The sequence below is a fragment of the Otolemur garnettii genome, unplaced genomic scaffold (genome assembly GCF_000181295.1).
Source record: "Otolemur garnettii isolate 467f Iridium unplaced genomic scaffold, OtoGar3 scaffold00007, whole genome shotgun sequence".
Classification (NCBI taxonomy): Eukaryota; Metazoa; Chordata; class Mammalia; order Primates; family Galagidae; genus Otolemur; species Otolemur garnettii.
Window position 1 is genome coordinate 23,368,226 of NW_003852402.1, and position 21,358 is coordinate 23,389,583.

Here is a 21,358-nt window from a genome sequence, read left to right on the forward strand (position 1 = left end):
TTGATTTTTGGGAGGGTTTTTTGTTTTTTTGAGACAGGGTCTTATTCTGTCACCCAGAATACAGTGCAGGGGACTGATCATGGCAAACTATAGTCTCAAAGTCCTGGGCTCAAGTGATCCTCCACTCAAATGATTCTCCCACCTTAGCCTCCCAAGTAGCTGGGGCCACAGGTACACACCAACACACCCAAACAATTTTTAAAATTTTTTGTAGAGATGAGGATCTTGCTATGCTGTCCAGATTAGTCTTAAACTTCTGGCCTCAAGCAATGCTCCTGCCTTGGCCTCCCAAAGTGCTAGGATTACAGATAGGAGCCACCATTCCCAGGCTTTTCTTCTCCTCTTCTATAAACATTCAAAACACATTTGGGTCCTAAACACCTGATTAAAATTAGTTGACTAGGGGATAAAGAATTCATAATGGGGTATAAAACTGTGGTAGGGATAATGATGATGATAATGACTACATAGCTAATATTACTGAACAATTATTTATAGTAGGCCTGTGACAGATACTTAAACAAATATATTTTAATCTTCACAACTGTCAAGGTTGAAGTTATTATCCCCTTTTTACATATGCAAAAAGTGAAGCTTAGAAAAGTTAAATATTTAATAACTTCCCTAAGTTCACACAACTAAGACTCAAGACTGGGATTCCAATCTAGATCTATCAGAAGCCAAAACCCACTGACATTATAAAGCATGCATCTTATAAGTTCTTTTGTTAAAACTGGTTTTAACCACAGTTTTTCTAAAACTGTACTTAAGCTTGATTTTATTATCAATGTCTATCACAGTAAATTTATACATTTCCATTATAAAAAATTCAGTTCCCCATTTAAAAAGTGGAGAAAAGACATAAATAGTCAAAAGAATAAACAAAGCAAAGATTAAATTTCAAGTGTTCAAAACAAAGAAAATTCAAGAAGAAGCAACCAAGTTATGTGGTGTATATGTACAAGCCACTGTAAGAACTCAAAGATGAAGATAGCATTGCCCCTGCCCCCAAGAAGCAAATGATCTAGGGAAGGACGCAGGATAATATTTCACATCTTACTTCACATATCACCTCCTCAGAGAAGTCTTCTCTGACCACCCTGTCTAAACTGTGACCTCATTCCCTGTCACTGTCGGTTGTAGGGTCCAGAAAACTTTTTCTGTGAAGGGCAAGGCAATCAATAATTTAGACTTTGTGGATTCTCTGCCAAAACTACCCAACACTGCTGTTAATGGTGTAAAAGCAGCTTTAGACCATTAAGTAAATGAATGAACAAGGAAGGCCTGTATTCCAATAAAACTTAATGTACAAAACAGGACATAGCCAAATATAGCTCATAGGTCATAGTTAACTTATCTCTGTTTTTACCGTTAATAGCATTTAACGAAATCTGAAATTATCTTGCTTATTGATTTGTTTACTGTTTATTTCCTGCTGCTAAAATGGCAGCTCTAGGAGAATTGGATCTTGTTTCCTGTTAGCTAGGGCCTCAAAGCAGTGCACTCTAAACATTTGTTGACTGACAAAATGAATGGATGCCACTTTGTAAAAACAGAAACACAAATTGCCGATGGACATGTGATCTCAGTTTGGCCTCGATAATAGTAAGTTGAAGTTATTATCCCCTTTTTAAAAATACATTGTTTAAACAATAAATAAGTATTTTTTACTTGTCAGATTTATAATCATTAGAAGAGCAAGAGAAGGAGGAGGAATATTAGTACAGATGAGTATGTGGATAAACTGGTCCTCTCATCTACTGCTGATAGGAGAGAAAATTGGTGCAACATTTCTGGATGGTCATTTGCTGTTATACAATAAAATGTACACACCAATTTAAAAATGGACAAAGGATTGAACAGACATTTCTCTAAAGTTAGAGAATGTCAATAAGTTCATGAAAAGACGCTTAACATCATGTCATTAAGGAATGCAAATCAAAAATCACCACTGTTACACCCATTAGGATGGGTATAATAAAAAATAAAAAATGGAAACTAATGAGTGTTGGAGAGGATGTGGAAAAATCGGAGCCCTTGTGTTTTGTTGGTGGGAATATAACTTGCTCAGCTGCTGAGGAAAAGAGCTTGCTTCTCAGAAAGTTAAACAGAATTTATCATGTGACCCAGCAACTCCACTCCTGGGCATAAGCCCCCAAAAGAATAGAAAGCAGATACTTGTACACCTATAGTCATAGAAATATCATTTACAACAACCAAAAGGTGGAAACAATCCAATGTCCATTAACAGATAAGCTGATAAAGAAATGTGGTATATACATACAATAAAATATCTTTCATTGGATCCTGTAATTCCTTTACTAGGAGTATATCCAAAAGACCAAAAATCACTATGCAAAAAAGATATCTGAAGCAGATTATTCATTGCAGCTCAATTTGTATAGCCAAGTCATGGAAGAAGCCCAAGTGCCCACTGACCCATGAATGGATTAATAAATTGTGGTATATGTAAACTGTAGAATACTATGCAGCCTTAAAAAATATGGAGACTTTACCTCTTTTATATTTACATGGAGGGACTTGGAACATATTCTCCTGAGTAAAGTATCTCAAAAATGGAGGAAAAAGTATCCAATGTACTTAATACTTCTATGAAACCAACTTATACTTACTCATATTTTCTTATGAAAGATAAGACACAACTATAGCCCAGAATGAAGAAGAGAAATGGAGTGGGAAGGAAGGGGAGGGGAGAGGTTGATAGAGGGAGGGTAATTGGTGGGACCACACCTATGGAGCATATTGTGGGTACAAGTCAAATCTATCAAGTGTAGAACATAAATGCCTTAACACAATAATCAAGTAAATGAGGCAAAAGCTATGTTAATTAGTTTGATGTAAGTACATCAAATTGTATTTAAAAATCAACACATTGTACTCCACATATGCATAAATGTATTCATGATCTATGTGTATATGACTTAATTTTAAAAAAAAGAAATATCATTCAATCTTAAAAAGAAGTAAAATACTAATGCACACTGCACCATGGACAACTTGACAACATTGTGAACATCATGCTACATGAAGTAAACCAGACACTGATTCCATTAAGATGAGGCATCCAGAGTAGGCAAATTCATCAAGACAGAGATTAGTATGGTGGTTACCAGGAGTTAGGGAAAAGAGAATGGAGAGTTACTGTCCAATGGGCATAAAATTTCTATTTGAGATAGTGAAAAAGTTCTGCAGACAGATGGCAGCGACGGTTGCCTGACATTGTGTATATACTTAATGCCACTGAACTGTACATTTAAAAATGATTAACATTGTAAATGTTTACATTATATGTATTTTTCAATGTGAAAAATGTTATGTGGACTTTTTTTCCTCTAAAATCAAATTTCTAAGAATTAACTCTGAGGAGATGATGCGGACGGGTGAAATACTTAAGTACTAGAATCCACAAAGTCCGAGCTCCATTAATAAAGATCCAGTTATGTAAACCTTTTTTACATACTCACGTAAATTTGTCTCACCTGGCACAACACATACACGAAAGAGACTATTATTCAGGCATTAAATACGACAAGGTAGACTTTTCATACAAAGATGCCTCTATGGAATTGTTCAGTAAAAAAAAACAAGTTACAGAATGTTTGTAAATCTTAAAATCTCACTGATACAAAAATTCTAAAGTATTTATACATGGAGAAAATTCCAGACAGTCTCCAAAAGCTAATAGACATTATTCTCTGAACAGCAGATGTGAGATGATTTTTAAATTATCCTTTTTATAATTTTCTGTACTCACTGAATTCTTTTTTACAAAGACTATTTTAACCAAGATAATACACTATTATAAACTCATGTTAATCACTTTTTTACATTAATTTAGATGGGTTAGGCCCTTGATACTTATAATTAGATGTTTTCTGTATTTCCCTTTTCATAGTAATAATAATTCTTGTGAGTCAATCAGATACTGTTTTAAAGGAGAAGTACATACCTCAGATAGCGGTGTTGATACTTTATCACTCAAAAATAGAGAAATTATTTCAGAGCAACATCCAATAATCATGCGCTAGAAATAAGAAGAAGGTAATATAGTAAGGTTGATAAATAATGGTAAAATATTGCATATTTAACTTTAAAATATTTTATTTCGTTTGTCTTTTCTTGATCATCACCACACCCTTGTTCCCAAGATGAGACAGAAGGACTCAGAAGTCACAATCCCTTAAGTAATTAGGCTTATTCAACTAGTAGTCAGATAATTCTATGTATAGAATGGCCACAAAATATAAGATCTGCAATTAATCATGAATAATATTTTATTTTAGGATTTTTCCCCTTACACATTCTCTGTTAGTAAGTTATAGAGGAATAACAAGTAAAGTAATTCTCACCAAAATAATATTTTGAAAAATCACTTTTTCTTCTGAGCCGACGCCTGGAATAAAGAGTTTCAGATCCCTGAAAGGGGTTGACCAGAAAAGAATGGGGATTGAGAAGGAAGGGAGAGGAGTGAACGGAAAGGAAGTGAGCAGGCCGGCAGCGTGCCTCATCCTCTATCGTGTGGACACAGCCACCTGTGTGCCCCTCGTCCACAAGGGACTTACCCATAGGCAGGGTTGAATCCTCCAGATTCCCTGTCATTAGGATTTTGTGTAAGGAAGGACAACAGAGGAGAATGAAAGTTAGTTCTGGCTGAAAGGAGATGTCTTCCTGTGGAGTTGGAGGGGCAGCCATTGGCCAGGATGTGAAGAGGAACAGAGCTTGGAACCCAGGGCTCCTGGGGCCCTGAGCACAGCCTAGGTTCTCTACCCACCAGTTCCATTCTCCTTGAGGCCCACGATGTTCCCTTCCCAGTCCTTGTCTGTGCAGGAGCGCACCTACTGCGCCCTGACAAATACTGCCTTCCCACCAAGCTATAGTTGAGCTGGTGTAAGCAGTTTGGTCTTCACTGACAACAAAGGCAGTCATAACCCTGAGCCTGTCAGGGATGCTGTGCCTCCTGCACCAGGTTGCCAGTGTCCAGCCCAACAGAAGCAACAACTGGCTGTGATGTTAGTTTTCATACATGATGTACTACAGTCTCAGAATACTCAAATGATAAAGGTGCCTTAATTTTAAAACTATAACTGGGTAATGCTGGTTAAAACCTTACAATAAAGAAGCAAAGAGCACCTGAACTCACAGCCCAAACCCTTGTTATATCTCACATTTAACAGTAGCATAAACATGAAAAAGGGATCAAATTTTAGAGTTCCCAAACTACAGATAATTCAATCCTATTTAACATATTCAAAACATTATACTAGGTGCTACGGGACACAAAGATGAAGGAAGAGACCCTCTCCTTACAAAATTTACAATTACTGAGAAAAGTAGGTGAGCACATCTAAATAAAATGCCAAGTAGAATATGGTCAGAAGATAGGTAAGTAGGACATGTCACAGGATCCAAGGGGCAGAAGAGCGTAATTCCTCATACCAGGACAGGGAAGACCTCCTGGAAGAGGAGTTATACAAACTGATTCTTGAGAGAATAGTAGGATTTCAACTGGCACAGAACAGGGACCCAGCTACTGGAGGGGAGAGAGCTGCACCCACACAGTGGGCAGTGGCCATCGGAGCGGCACAGAGAATGCATATGGTGTTCACTTCAGGTGTGTAGGAAGCATGGCAGGGAGAGTGGTGAGAAAGGTGTCAGGGAAAGTTTAACAGGTTATGTAGAAGTAAGGAATTTGAATTTTATTGTGTAGAATATTGAAGAGGACTGGCCTGACGGAATCATGGAAGGGATTGCTTTTGTGTTTGCTTTGAGACAGAGTTTTACTTTGTTGCCCAGATGAGAGTGCCTTGGCATAAGCAAGCTCACAGCAACCTCAAACTCCCAGGCTCAAACAATCCTCCTGCCTCTGCTTCCCAAGTAGCTGAGACTACAGGTGCCCACCATAAGGCCCAGCTAATTTTTCTATTTTTAGTAGAGATGGGATCTCACTCTTGCTTAGACTGGTCTTAAACTCTTGAGGTCAAGGGATCCTCCTGCCTCATCCTCCCAGAGTGCTAGGATTTCAAGCATGAGCCACCATGCCTGGCAGAGATTACTTTAAAAAGATGATTCTGACCACAGTTTCAAGTCAAACTAGATGGGAAGGTGATAGGAGAAAGAGAAATCAGACAGGAGGCTATTCAGACTGGGCAGGAAGCAATTGTGGCTAGAAGTCGTCCAGCTTCAGCTGTTCTAGAAAGGATGCAGGGCAGACAGGATTCTCAGCAATGATTGGGGTGTATCCCCCTGTGCTGAACTTCCCAGGACCCTGTCTACTTTACTAGACAGAGGGGAACACATGTCCACTCCCGTACTCCCCTCATTTGTCTATAGTTCTGACCAAGTTCTTAGGACTCATTAAAGTATGTTTTCTCTGTATATGTTAAAGGTTTCAATAACAGCCATGATGGCTTACCGGCATGATTTCATCTAGAGCTATCAAGCAAAATGACAATGTCTATATCATTAATCATTTCACATAACAGATGAAGAGAGCAACATTGCTTGATAAATGCCTTCTGCTGCCTTGTCTCAACATCTATCAAACAGAAATTTCACCTTGACAACATCCTATTACTGTGGCATTATTTGAGGGAAACCACATATGCACGTTCTGAAATGCGCTGACTGGAGGTGGGGCTGACTGTACCTCGTGTGACCTTGCTGCCACAGAAACAAAGGGAGGAAAGACTCAGAGCTCACGGGTCCTGGTCAGAAAGGGGTTGGAGGCATGCTGTGACTGGGGAGGGACCAGGAGGGCGCAGAATGACCCTTGCTCAATTTTTGTCCTTTCTCCTTTAAAAGAAGCATCTGTGAGGGATGGCCCACTGGGTGCCTTCAAAATAGGAAAGCCAATTCCTGGGTGGAGTCAAAATCCACATAAACATCCTAAATTGTTTCCTGGCCCCCAGACTCCTGCTTCCCCCAGCTTTCCTTCACATGCTACTCTGTTGTCTTAGCAAATCACAGGGTGAACCAGAAGACATCCTTCCAGACGCAGTGCAGCCTACCTCCTCCTGTCCCCAAACCTAGCCCTGCCTTCCCACAACCTTTTCCTACAGAACCAAGTTCATCTGCCATTTATTCTTTCAACATCTATCGAAGGCCTTCTATATGCCAAGAGGTGGGAATAGGAGATGAACAAGGCACAGAGAGATCCTTAAACAGCTTGGTGCAGTGAGAGCAGTAGGAGAGACAGACTCTTACAGCACTCTGTGGCGAGGTGGGAGAGGAGGAAGCACTTATTTCCATCCATCCCCTCAGCGCCACCCCACTCCACTCACCCTGTACTCCCCCCAGATGCCTGCTTATCCCCTGAATAGCAGAGTGAGTTCCAGAACTTGCTGTCTCGTGTCTTACTACAGCTACTGTGTGGAGTATGTTCTCTCCACAGGTGTCCAACTACTACAAGTTCTACAAGCAACTATTGGAGAGGCAATGTGTTTCAGTTACTGGGCCAGATATTGGAGACATAGAGATAAATAAGACCCTCAAGCAAAGACATTCACAGCTGAGAGAAAGAGATACATGAACAGCTAATGACCAAAACCATATAGTAAGGCCTGAGATGCTTGGGGGTGCAAAGAAAAGTAGCCTATGCTGTAGTCTGCAGGTGCTATAAAATGTTCTCAGAGCTATTTAAGCAATTACAAAGCCCAGCTCAACTTCCTCAACACACACCATCCATGTAAGATTTAAACAATAGTAAACTGGGCTACTTTGCATCAACAGCCCCGCTGTGGAGAAGGATGGATTCCAGCAACTTCACTTTTCGGTGCCATACAGAATCTAGGTAATGAGGAAAGAGGAAAGCTGGGCAAAGTCAGAGGCACTGAGTTGAACTGCATAGTAAAGGGCAGAGTGGGAGTGGGAAGGAGCGAAGCAACAACACAGTCTGTGCAGGCTGAGTCGGAGGGATAGTTGCAGGAGTCTGAGCCAAAGGAGACAGATGTTGGACGGCTGCTGTGGATGCCAGGGAGATGTGAGAGTAGAACAGCTGGGGAAAAGAGAATTAAAGAAAAACAAAACTCTGTGTGTTACAAAAGGATCCCCCACAAGATGCTCCTAAGAGAGACCCTATAAAGATATGGATTATTTTCAGTGGTTTTGACCAACAGACTGATGTTTCCTGGACTGCCACCCTTTGCCAAGACAGAGCTGTCCGTGGCTGGGCTCACTGTGGATGACATCTGGGTACCCACGGCCACACACACACCATGACTAAGTTCCTCCATGACGGGAACCTCACTGTATCGGCTATGTCCTCACCTCCCAAACCTGAAACACATTTGCATATAATAGTTTCTCACAAGAATTTGATGCAAGTTTGCAGTTGTATTGGGCTTGATATTTTCACAGTACCTTGGTATTGGGGATATGCTGCCTATATACTAATTTTGATTGCTTTGTACAATCCAGACATTCCATACTTGTTTGTTGAACTGACCTTAGGTGACCCAGCAAACATATTTTAAGTTTTTATATCAGTACACTGTCATTCCAAAGAAAGTGCCTCAGCCTTAAAATCAGGATAGTTTGCATCTTTCAAATGCTTTATAGCACCTGATAGGCTCTGAACATTCTCCTTAACTGTGAATGACAGAATAAAATAACTGTCATTCTGAACTGATGTTCACGGTAGAGGAAGGTCATAGAAGATTTTCAAACCAAAAGTGATTAGAACACCTGTTCTGAATATATCTGAAATTAATATCTGTGATCTGAAGTTCTTGGCTTATTCTGGACCCAAGGGATTTTGAGGGTAAAAAAAAAAAAAAAAAAGAGGAAAAGAAAAGAAAGAGAACAAGATTCACTACCTCCCATATCAAGCAAGGCACATTTTTAAAGATCCTATGTTCAGTAGCCCACAAACAATCTATGCTGTTATAGAAATAAAGACATTAGATGATAGAAGTTATGAAATCCTGTCCAATTCTGGACCAGAACTGATCTCTTCAAGTGTCCTAGTTAACTCCTAATTAGCTCCAAGTGAAGGTTGTCATGACAACAGCCTAACAGATTTAGTCAATGGGATTTATTTCATATAACCTGGAATCCAGCTTTTTCTTTTTTAAGTGCTAGTTAGTATTGTGGGGAAAAAAAAGACAAATTTATATAGTGCTTCGTTTCTTAACTTGCAAATGCTATGAGCTACTTTTCTTGCCAATTTGCCTAAACAAACATCAGTGTTCCTTCCGTTTGGGGTCTCTCCTGCTGCTCTCCTAAATGTTCATTCACGTACAGACCTAACAGAGCTGGGACAGCTATCTAAAATGGCCCATTTTAAAGCTGATGATTTCACTTTCTAAGTTGAATCATTTAAAAAAAATTCAAAAACACAAGGAAAAACATCAAAATTGAAAGGAGTTTGCTCTGCCTGGGGGGTGACCCCCATGCACGTACTGTTCCAAGACATGAAAGCAAGCCACAAACCTTCCTTAAGGCAAGGTGGGTTAAGTAACCTCCCCAGCTTACTTTCAAACACCCTAGTCCCCACTTATCCCTGATTTGTTTATATCAAGCCCACCTCCTGGCTCAGGTGCAGGGCTCCTACTCATGAATTTGATATCCCCACCAGGAAGTTCTGGTGACTTTCTTTCCACCCAAAGAGTCCATCTCTGTATCTCAGAGCAGTATTTATTATCTCAGAGCATTTATTTTAAAGAAGAGAGGAAAACCCGGCACAGGAAAAGAGATCAACCCCGGGTAGTAAAGTTGAGTGGCAGAGTGTACTCTAGAATCCTTACTCTCACAGATGCTCACTGTCCTGCCTCACACATCTGAGCTGAAAAGACAGATGGGTTCAGGAGAAAATAATCATTTTCCATACACAAAGTGTACAGTAGTAGACTTCGGGATAATTTCTGCAAAGAATATTCCACACCATGGCTCAAAGACAGCAATCTGGTAAGTCTGGTCTATGGCTAAAAAACTGATCGTAAGTGTTCCACAAAAGAAGTATAAAAATGAAAAGTGAGCCAAACTCTTCTTGGAAATAGACAAAAAGGGCAACTGTGCACTTTATAAAAGAAATATATATCTATATCTATAGTGATAAAATCTACTAGGTTTGAGATAGTTTGAGCTATCTGATCTCTTGGGGGATTTATTATAAGCACTCTCAGCATGGTCATTAAGTATTGTAACTCATGTTATAACATCTGAGGATACTGAAAAAGATGTGCAACCAAAATGTGAAGACGTCCGCACAGTGATAAATCCAGGCACGGGGCATGGAAGACATAAATGCTGGAAAGGGGCATTTTACAAAGGCTAACTGTACTTGCCTGGTGGATTCTCTTACAATGGGGCTTGCTACTTCTACAATAACGAAAAATGCATTCACTCACTCTACTAGTAAACTCAGATTCAAAATGCCAACAAATACACTTTGAGAATCAGGAGAGTTACCAACTTTTATATGTTTACATCATAAAAGTGCATAGATGATGCAAACAAGGAAACAAAGAGCCATACCAATAATATTCTGAAGACTTAAAGATATTTTGTTATTTAGTAACCAATTAAATATTAACCTAGCAGAGAAATGATTTGAGAGGAAAAGCTATACTAGACCAGAAATTCAGAGAAGATCTTAAAAGGTTTCAGAGAAGAAAAGCAGGCATGGGGCTCCTGTAGCTGGGAATCCAACCCAAAAAGTGGCACAGGGAAAGTCCACAAGCAGAGGTAGGCAGCAGGGATTAAGGGCAACCAGTCTGCAACGGGGGCAGGAGGGTGGGGGGAAAATGAGATCAAAATATTTGATAAGTATGAAAACCTAAGCAAAAGTCTATAGATGAACATATGAAAGATCTGCTACAATTATGGAGAAAAAACTCAGAATAAAAGACAAGCCAAGAAAATCCAAACATACAAGAAAGGAACATAATTATACTACTTGGCTGTGACCATCATTTACAGGGGTCATAACAAGTAAGCATTGAATATTGGTTTAACTAAATTTTGTGATATAATATTTAGAAGGGCAGGGAAAAGAGGACGTTAGGGAAAAGTGACACAGGACCCTCCCACTCAAGGATGGACAGGGACCCCTCCATTCTCTAGGCCCAGGTGAGCTCAGAAATCAGACCCCCATTTCCAGGCACAAACAGGCTGCCTTTTCCAGGCCACACCCTCTGGGCTCTAGCAAGGTCATGAACAAAGCAGCCTGAGTCATTTTGGGCTAGTTCCACCTTGAGTAGGAAGCACACACCCTAACCCCTTCTATGAGACAAAAACCATAAGGACCTGATAACCTTGCCCTAGTGGAAGAGGGACTACATTCATTCATTTGTTAATGTACTCATTAACTTTGAAAAGATGTCTTTCCACCTACCAAGTCCTGGACAAAAAATGTAAATAGACCCCTAGACAAAGGGCCCAAGAAAGATTTTTTTCCTTGGGTCTTTCCCTTTGCTAGACGCTCTAGTGCTTTTTACTCCTGATGTATTCCTTTCTGTCTAATAAAAATGATCCTGTCTTACCACTGATCTGTGGTCTGTGGGTTCATTCTTCGAATCCCTGAGACCAAGGACCTCCTGAGGAAGAAATTCTGGCATCAAAAGTGTGAGCTAAATCCTTATGCAGTAGAATCTCTGTAAGTTGACCACTCAAGGTACTGAAACAAACTGGTCAACATACAGAGGTGGTCAGCATAACTAGGCCTTCTGTACTGATGCATACCTGAGGCATATGTCCAGTCTATGAAAATGAGGTCAACTAAGGAGGTGGTCAATGTAAGGAGGTGCTCAATTGTGCAGGTTCTACTGTATACCACAACTAAGAGTCAATAGATATTATCTAAAATTGATACCTCAAGAAAAAGCAATGATTCCTCTGCATATATAACTTTCCTCCTTTCAAGCTGGTAGCAGAATTACTGGTGTAGCGGACAGTTTATTTGGCCAATAAAACGTTAGTGGAAGCGATATGATGGGAATTTTATGAGCCAGGATGCGATTTCCTCCCCCTCTCTTCCCTCTGGCCACAGTGACTGCCACTGTTCTGCATCACAGATGCTGGCTCCAAAACAGGAGACACCGAGGAGGCCTCCAGCCAACCCTCGGACTTGGAGGCTATTTGTTCCCCCCAACTTTCATGCCTGATACTGCATATTATTTGTAGATGCAGAATCACATAAAAGAAATACCAGAAAGAGTTGAATATGGCTGCCCCTGCAGAGTAGGGAAGTGGAATAGAAAAATAGTGGGCAAGAGGCTGCCCCCTTTTTATTTTAAACCTTCTGGATCCATTTTTTTAATGGCCACAATAAATACAGTATATACATCTTGGGAAACTGGATTAATGTATGAATGAAAATTTCAAGAACGGGTAATTAGGAGCGAACACATATTCTTTGCCCCTTTTGCTTCCAGGGAGAATAAGGAATTTCCACTCTTCTCCTGTAGACAAACAGACAATTCCAGCTTCTCTTGGACCCATCACTAATTTATCCCCTGGAGGATGAAGTGACTTATCTGATTGGTGTAAGTTTAGGGAAAGCAATAGAAGGTGTTAGGCTTGGCCCCTTTTGGGTAATCTTTGTTTACATTTTTTGAAGGCACCTTACCTGCAGGACTATTATTCTCTGCTTCCCCCATGCAGTAGGCTTGGCGGGAGGCAGAGGGAGAACCGGAAACCCTGTGGTTACATGGATTGTGCCAGATGACTGTGCGACCAGGTGGGCAAGTCTGGATGATTCAGTGGTAAAATATTAATGAGCTCATTTGGCTACAGATCTAAAGCCATGTTCTCCCATCAGCTTTATCAGCGATGATGCTGACATTTTAATCTCCATAGATTTGTCTTCTGTGCCCTATTTCTCAATGGGTTAAGAATTCAGGAGGGGAAGGAAAACCATTCTCTTCCCCAAAACACACACATCAGTCATCACAAAAAAACTTAGCTGTGCAATCAAATTAACAGTATACTATACAGATAATATCCCAGTGTTTGATTAGAAAAACACATACACTCAGAAAAAATCTGAAAGATTACATGACTATCTGTATATTCCAATTTTTCTTCACTTATTACTTAGGTAATAAAAATGTTTAAATAATAGAGTGTGAGTGAAAAAGTGAAAATAATATTATAAAGTCACAAAAAACTGTTTCTTGGGATTCACAGTTTTGTCTGAATGACTTCCCTGGATTGGTTTTGTTTTCATTCACCGTCAGATTCTTGTAATCATGTGCTTAGAAGAGCTTTGAACTACGTATGTGCCAAAAGTTTGGGTCATGTCTGGTACTCTCAGTAGAAAAAACAGAGGTCCAGAGATCCATGAGTTCACGTGTAGTTAGATAGTTCTGCTTTGATGAAGTAAAATATAATTTAAATAATTATAGGTGATGACATCCATCCTCCAATTGCAATGCCATTTTCCATTATTTAATAACTTACCTCCATTTCCTTATCAATTGATTTCTCTTCTGTTTCATCCACTGGAGATACATCTTCATTTGAAATAATTTCAGGAGTTGCTGGCAATGATATTTCAGCTATTTGCACAAGATTGGATATTTTCTCATGAATTTCAATAACTCTAAAAATAACACATATACATGCATTTTATTTACAACATTAAGAAAGGCATTTGTTTATTTGCAGAACCATGTGTACAATGTTAAGTAAGCCCTCAGTTATTTAGTCATTAGATTTCTGACACTGCCAAACATCATTCCTTCAATCAAGAAACACGAGCAAAGAGACACAATCTTAACTTTCATAATGTTTGGGGTCTTGTTCTACACTCAGATAAATATATAACTTACAAATTGGAAAAGATGCAATGAAAGAAAGGTACACAGCCAAAATACTGCTGGAGATGAAAATAGGAAAATATGCATCTTCGTGGGCAAAGTCTAGGCAAGCACGACAGATTTACTCAGATGTAAATCTTAAGGGCAGGCTAGGATGATCTGGCTGCCCTGAGGTAGGTTAGAATCACAAGTTAGCAATGACTAAAAGGCCAGTCAAGGTGTCCACAGCAATTCAGTGCAATAGAGGGAGGAACCGAGAGGGAGGAAGAAGAATCAGGAAAAACAGAAAAACAAAAGTCAAAGAGGAAGGCAGAGGACACAGCGGCAATGATGCCAAAGACAGAAAGTGTCAGGGCCACGGGGGGGGGGAGGGGGGGGGGCAGTGAGCAGCTGATGCTCTGAAGGCAGAGGTGGGTCAGCGGCCTGGGAGCAGAAAGCTGAAGATTCAAAGGTGGAAGGAGCTGCATAGCCACTTGTGCGGCCCTCAGTGACTACACCGTGGACATAGCTGCACCTGCAGGGGCATGCAGGGGTGTGCGTGTGTACGTGCATGCGTGTCTTCATTCAAGGAAGGAGGAAAAAGAAGTAAATGATCCCGAAGCAGACTGACCCCCCAGGTACATACGAAGAATGTCAGTCCTATTTTCCCAGCACCCTCAACTTAAGCATGGTGCAATACTTGGCGAAACTAGTGAGGGTTCTCAGCAAAGTAAAAAACACCTTTAATCATATGTAAGAGGATTTGAATGTATATAGTATGATTCAGAAGCTTTTCTATTAAAAAGACAGGAATTGAAATGGAAAGATCTGTGGTTAAAAGTTTATTTGGAAAACATACCCATTTAAGAAACAAATGGGTCGTCAACAATGTTGATGGGGCCCTGCAGACAGCACCGGTGGGCTCACAGGACCCACACTCCTCCTTCCACACCAGCCAGGGGACGCAGAACAGTCACTCAACCTCTCTGACCCTGCAGTTCCTTCTCCGACAAGACTAGAATAATAAAACCCACTTCATCCAATTCAGAGGGCTTTTGTAAGGTTGAAAGGACACGACCATATAGATTCTTAGCCCTAAGAGACCACATAAGGAAAGATGGTATTCTAAAACTCCCTTCTTTATTCTAATACCTGGAGAAAGAATTCTTATTTTTCTTCCAAAAATAGCATAGCTTTCCTTAATAATTCTTGGGATTCTAGGGAGGATAAACTATTCTATGACTGTTAATGAGTGTCTAGAACTGTACTGTCTGTACTGCCAGAGTGAACAGCTCAGTCTAGCTCCATAAAGAACAGTCTGGGACTGGGCAGAGCCGGCTGTGTCCTGGTGCCAGGAGCAGCATCAGATGACCTGGAGTGTCAGCATTAGGCCTGGCCCCTGTGGTCTCACCTGCCCTACAACTTGCTTCTTTCCTTTGTCCTTTGTCCTGCCTCTGCCCTGACCTCCCTTACTCTCCCCCATCAGGCTCAATGCTGGGTCCAGCTTTTTAGACCCTGGCACCATAAACTAGCATCCAGCAGCCTGCTTGGGCTAGACCAGCTCCCTTGCTCTCACTGACTGACTCCTGGGCACTCTCTCACCCTACCTGCCATCACCTAGAGGGCAGGACCCGGTTGGAAGTAGCGAAGTGAATGCTAGGAAGTTTAAGGGCAGAGGCAGTAGGCAGAGAACTTGATCTTGGTCTCAAGAGCATAGCTACCATTTAGATAGAACTACATAGAAACTTTTATACATGTCTATTGAGAATATTATCTTTCCCTTTGTTGCTGTAAGAAAAGTACAAAGAATTAAAATATATTTTTCCTTATGAGAACTTAACTGGGAGACAAGGAAATGGCCAATGAATTGTAGATTTCCCCATTTGCAGGTTTTCCAAATTCATTGTTTTCTGGTCAGTCTTTCCTGATCTGTTTTACTTCTATTCTGTCTTTTAAAGGACAATCAAGACCAATTCCCCATGTACTAATTTTGAGCCTAATAAGAACACAAGGAAAGTCACTCTGGGTGAAAGAAATAGTCCATTTTCACAGTGCCACCAGAAGATGGGTAGGTGAGGGATTGTCAGGTCCTGTTCCCTATGATGGCCTCGGGAACAGGGGACAGGGCTTGTCCCCAATTTTAATAACCCTACTATTGATTGCACACCAAAATTAAAAACTTTTTGGAATAAAGAAGCTTAGTAGGTTCGATGACTTTCTACTTGGTAGAAATTATAATCATTTTTATTATGAGGTTCTGGGAAAAAAAAAACCTACCATGTTTCTGAATTTACAAGGGTAGTGGATAATTTCCTGAGTGTGTTGCTTAGTTGTACTGGTATACGGCCAAGGTTTTCTGCCATTTCAAAGGAAGGAAGAGAGGGAGGGAGGAAAGGAGAGAGAAAGGGAGGAAGGAAGGAAAGGAGGAAGGAAGGACAGATGGAAGGCAGGGGGGAGGAAGGGGAAATTGATAATTGAAAGTATGCCAGCTCTTGAAACAGGCCTTTATTTATTCTCTCTCACAGCAAAGCCAAGAAATCACCCACAGTGAAAATCATGGAGCGTGAACAAGACTCTCCAGTAAAGGACAGAGAAGCATCAATTCTCCGTTCACAGAGCAGGGCAAAGAGCTGACCATAGACACAGGCATTAGTGTTCTCAACTTTTCAAAACATGTTCATTCATTGCCTTGCTTGATCTTACAATAACCCTAAAATGCAGGCATAGTGCATATTATCATTCCTTCTTACAAGGGAGGAAATAGAGGCTGAGGTCAGAAGGACAAAGAACAATAGAATCAAAACTAAACTAGCTATATACATGAAAAAATAAACAAACAAATGAAGAATTTGGTAGAATGAAACAAGAAAAGAGAGAAACCAAGTGAAGCAAAAGCTAGAGAAGTACCCCACGTGGTGGAGAGGGAGGAACACCACCTGGCCAAAGCAGTCACTTTGACTTTGGAGCAACATAAAACAGGACTGGGAGGGAGGGAAGGGAGGGGCATGGCAAGTGGCAGAGTTTGGGCTTAACTTTGCAACCCTGTACAGAACCACATGAAATTACTTTTTAACCACAGTTAAAATATGGGACATAGGACAGACAACATCCTTGTATTCTCTGTAATCTCAATGAAGCATCTCAAACTGTCCCTTCAACCATCCTAAGGACTATACTATTACTGTTATTAGTCGCATCTTGCCCATCAGGAAACTGAGGCACAGAGAGGTTAGGTATTAAGTACTAAGTACTATACTTGGGTTCCCAAGGTGGCAAAGGTAGTAAGGAGCCCAGCTGGCATTTGAACCATGGCAGGCTAGATTCAGAGTTCATGCTCTTAACCACGGCAATACAATATTCCTCTAAACCAGTGATTCTCAACCTTCCTAATGCCACGACCCTTTAATACAGTTCCTCATGTTGTGGTGACCCCCCAACCATAAAATTATTTTGGTTGCTATAATTTTATGCTTGGGCGTCACCACAACATGAGGAACTGTATTAAAGGGTCATGGCATTAGGAAGGTTGAGACCACTGCTCTAAACAAAAGGAAGGTTATTCTAAGTGTGTCTTTTTAAAGGTTTCTGGTTTTTTTGTTTTTTGAGACAGAGTCTCACTACATCGCCTTCAGTAGAGTGCTATGACATCACAGCTCACAGCAACCTCAAACTCTTGAGCTTAAATGATTCTCTTGCCTCAGCCTCTCAGGTAGCTGAAACTACAGGCACCTACCACGATGCCTGGCTATTTTTTGTTGCATTGTCATAGTTGTTTTAGCTAGCCTGGGCCAGACTCAAACCTGCCAGCCTCAGTGTATGTGGCCAGCTTCATAATCACTGTGCTACAGGCACCAAGCCATTAAAAGGTTTCTTGTGCTTTACCTTGTACATTTCTGAAGAAGGCTGTTCTTATGAGAAATAATGGGAAAGAGAGTTGTGGATAATCGACTTTGACTTGCCTGTTCAGTGAAACCCATAACAAACCAACAAATGCAGAGTTAAAAGTAGAGTGCTTAATATCTGCCATCTTCACGGGCATCATATTATATGCATACAGCAATAAAACCTGCAAGAAAAATTAAAGGCGTCTAAGGTGTGACATCAAAATTATAGTTTGCCTCAAAACAGACATAAGTTCTCAAAATCATATCCTTGCACTTTAAAGTTTTTATTTAGAAGAATTAGGATTCCTCCACCACTGCCCAAATTCACTTTAAAAAGAAATGATGTGAACAAGAATTGTGCAAAGGTTAGAAGATGAAAATAAATACGTGTACTATTCAGTGGCAATATTATGTTATTTTTGAAGAGTGACATTTGCTACTGCAATTAAGATTAAATTTCAATCTTTGCAGACCCTGCAGTATTTTTCGACCTTGTTAATCTTACAGTACACTTGAACCTATAGTTAACTTCTATGACGCACTTAAATTATGTTGATCAAAAAAAAAAAGAGTGAAAAAAAAAGAATATACTTACTGTGCTTTGAACTTCAAAAATAATTTGATTAATGATCTTTAAAAATTTTCAAGACATACCTAACGTCCTCTCACGGCACACCAGTGTGCCGCAGCACGCCTGTTGAGAATCACGACTCCACAGCAACCACTAAGCATATTGCTGGCGAATATCCAGCTTTGTTTCCTTTTGCTTCTCAATGTGTGGCTTTTCCATCAGAAGAGATGGCCGCTTCTGCTCATTCACTTAGTTGTTCCCTTCTTCCCCTCTCTATTTATCCAGTTCACAAATTTCCAGCCCCTCTCTCTAAGATGAAACTTCTTTTGATGATTTCTGCTCTAGAAATTTCCCTGTTTGGGTTCTGATAATTCTTAGAGTCAGGCCCGTATGATAAAGCACCTATTTTTGTCATGAATTTATAGAATTTGAGATTCATAGAGTCTTAGAGATAATCTGGTCTAATTCCCCCTCTTTAGATATAGGAAAGCAAAGACCAAGACTTGCCATTCAGTCAATGCTGACTACTTAGACATGTTGGGGTCAGAGAACAAGACCCCACAGTATGGCGGTTGGTGTGCTGAACACTTTTCCATGAAGGGAAATTGGAAGGCCTCAGAGGCTGCCTCTGAACCAAGGATTTTCTAACCTTCTGCTGTCCTGCCACTCCCACAGCACAGGTAGGGGCTCTCTCAGAAAGTCCCCTTACCTGAGTGACAAAACTTCTTCCAAAAGAAGGGCAATGGTCATGAAGTAGCTATTTCTAGGAATCTCATCAAATAATCAGGAAAGATTATCCCCTAGAGGAGAGAAAAGACTAAAAGTAGTCCCCAGTCACCAGACAGACCTTCCGTCTGTTCTTCTGAGGGCAGCTTAGCGAGATTACCTGGGAGACTTTAAACGCATGATGAGACAACCTTTTATTCAAAGGGATGCTCTACCCTCACCTTCCCATAACTTGTCCACAAGCTATTGTCTGTTCTTGGTCCCATTCAGTTTCCAAAGAGACTCATTTACAAACTACTATCCTTTGAGTCTATTTGGTGACCCCAGAAATTGTTTAATACTCCTCAAAACTGCCTACACACACCCGACTTTCCTCTCCCTTGTAAAGAAGGGTAGATAAGTTTCTGAATCTCACCAGGTGACTGAGTAATCATTTTTCTCTGACTTTCCTGTGCTCATGCACATTAATAAATTTGTATGCTCTTCCTCCTGTTAATCTGCCTACTGACAGTATCATTTTGGCAGACTTAAGACCCAAATCTTCAGCAGATGAAAGGACTTTCTTTACACCTACAGCTACATGCATTTCTCTCTGCTTCTTCACAAAGTAAACTAAGGATAAAGGGCTTCTCTTAAAAAAAAAAAAAGTGTAAATGGACAGAAAGAACAAGAGAGGGAGTGAAGGCGACGAGATGATGGCAACACTCTGGAGGACAGACAGCTTTTGGAAGAGGATAGCCAGCTTGGCAGAGAGGAAAGGCTGGGCGTAAGTGCCTTCAGCAATATGACTGAGATCCCTGGGGTGACTTGGGGACTGGAGGCTCAGATACCCTAGGAGGCAGGAGTGGGCGAAGTGTTAGACAACCTCCCCCCAGTGCCTTTTGTGGGCCTCCTCCTTCCCTTGCCTCCTCTCTCCGGGCTGAGCTTCTTCCATTTTGCTCCCTGCTGATGTAAAGTCAGAGAGGATCTGTACCGAGGGCCACTGAGTACAGGGGTGCGGTGTACTGAAATATTGGGATTAAGTGAAAGTCTGCATTCTGAACAAGAAACACTCCTCTACGTGCAATAACCCCTCCCAGAATGCAGGAAACTAGGCAGGAATCTCAAAGTATCCTCTTTAGGGAAACCAAAGAGAAAAGACTTATACATACTGACACGTCTCCAATGAGACTCCCGACTCCCTCTGCTGTCACCTTCCCATGAGGCCTATAAATCAGTCTAAGCCATAAGGCTTTCAGTGCCCCACTCCCAAAATGAACAGACACTAGACAGGAAATGAATAGATAATAGGAAAAAATATATGAGAAAAGTATACACCTAATCCAATAAGTTCAATATCTGAATAATAGAAATTCTAGAAGGTACCAAGATAATCAGAGGGAGTAAATTATTTTTAAAATTCTATGAACCGAAGACTATTACTTTTCATTTTGAAAGGCCCAGTCTAAGTATCTAGCACAATGGATGAAAGACTCTACACCAAGACACATCATGGAATTTCAATACACAGATAGCAGAGGGGAGATTCCCAGAGCATCCAGAGTCCCAAAGAAAGAATCAGGATTCTGGAAGGAGGCAGCCTTCTCAACAGCAATGCAGAATTGCCAGAGACAAGTGAATAATGCCTCTCATATGTTGAGGAAAATTAATTGGCAGCTTAGAATTTTATGCCTACAAAACAATGAATTAAGCATTAAAGTAAAGAGACCTTGTGTGAGACACTCAAGGTCTTTTTACCTCCTGGGTTATGACAGTCTGTCGCAAGCCTGTTAGTATCTCAGAGGAGTGTAGTCAGGGCACGGGCCCTTGGCCAAATTCGAATAAAATGTAATAACTAGTGATTAATGGAGTCCAGGCCTAGGGTCTGAAACACACCAGGGAGCAAACTGTAACTAACATCTTATCTGCATTTTTTATAGAAAACATACATATTGATAGCTGGCCTCTGGATTCTGTTGTTATCTTTACTTCTATTAATGAGTTTGGTCCCACATGTGGTTTTGACTACACGAACAGGGAGATATAAAAGACTCCTCCTCAGATACCAGAGAGCAGCTTGAGATCATATCTTGTTACATTTTGGTGGTTCATAATCCATAGATGAGCTGTGTCCTGTGCAACTGAGGGAGGACTTTGGAAGCTGCCTCTGGATATACCAGGTCTCCCTAATGATTTACTGGGCTTACTTTATCCTGCCATGCCTTAGCCTTTACTAAAGTCTTTCACGGGTATACCTTATGAAGTCTAGTGAACCCTTTGAAAATCAGAACCTTTAATAGACACTTTCTTGGGAAGCTGGAAGATGTGTGCATCTTTGCTCATAAGAGACCAAATCAAGATGGAGAGAAACATGAGACCTAGAAAACCCAACTCAGAGAGAGATGAAGGAATTCTCAGGAGGATGGTGAATGGGACTCCTA

The 21,358-nt window shown here is 40.7% G+C and overlaps 1 protein-coding gene across 1 annotated transcript in view; it reads right to left on the reverse strand.

Moving 5' to 3' along the window:
- CFAP54 (cilia and flagella associated protein 54) overlaps positions 1-21,358 on the reverse strand; it is a 301,384-nt gene that overhangs the window by 22,066 nt on the left and 257,960 nt on the right. The window contains exons 64-66 of the mRNA XM_012814149.2: positions 17,717-17,823; positions 13,420-13,561; positions 3,971-4,045 (exon numbers count right to left, since the gene is read on the reverse strand). Of these exons, the coding sequence (XP_012669603.2) occupies positions 3,971-4,045; positions 13,420-13,561; positions 17,717-17,823 (324 nt within the window). The remainder of the gene's footprint in view (positions 1-3,970; positions 4,046-13,419; positions 13,562-17,716; positions 17,824-21,358) is intronic.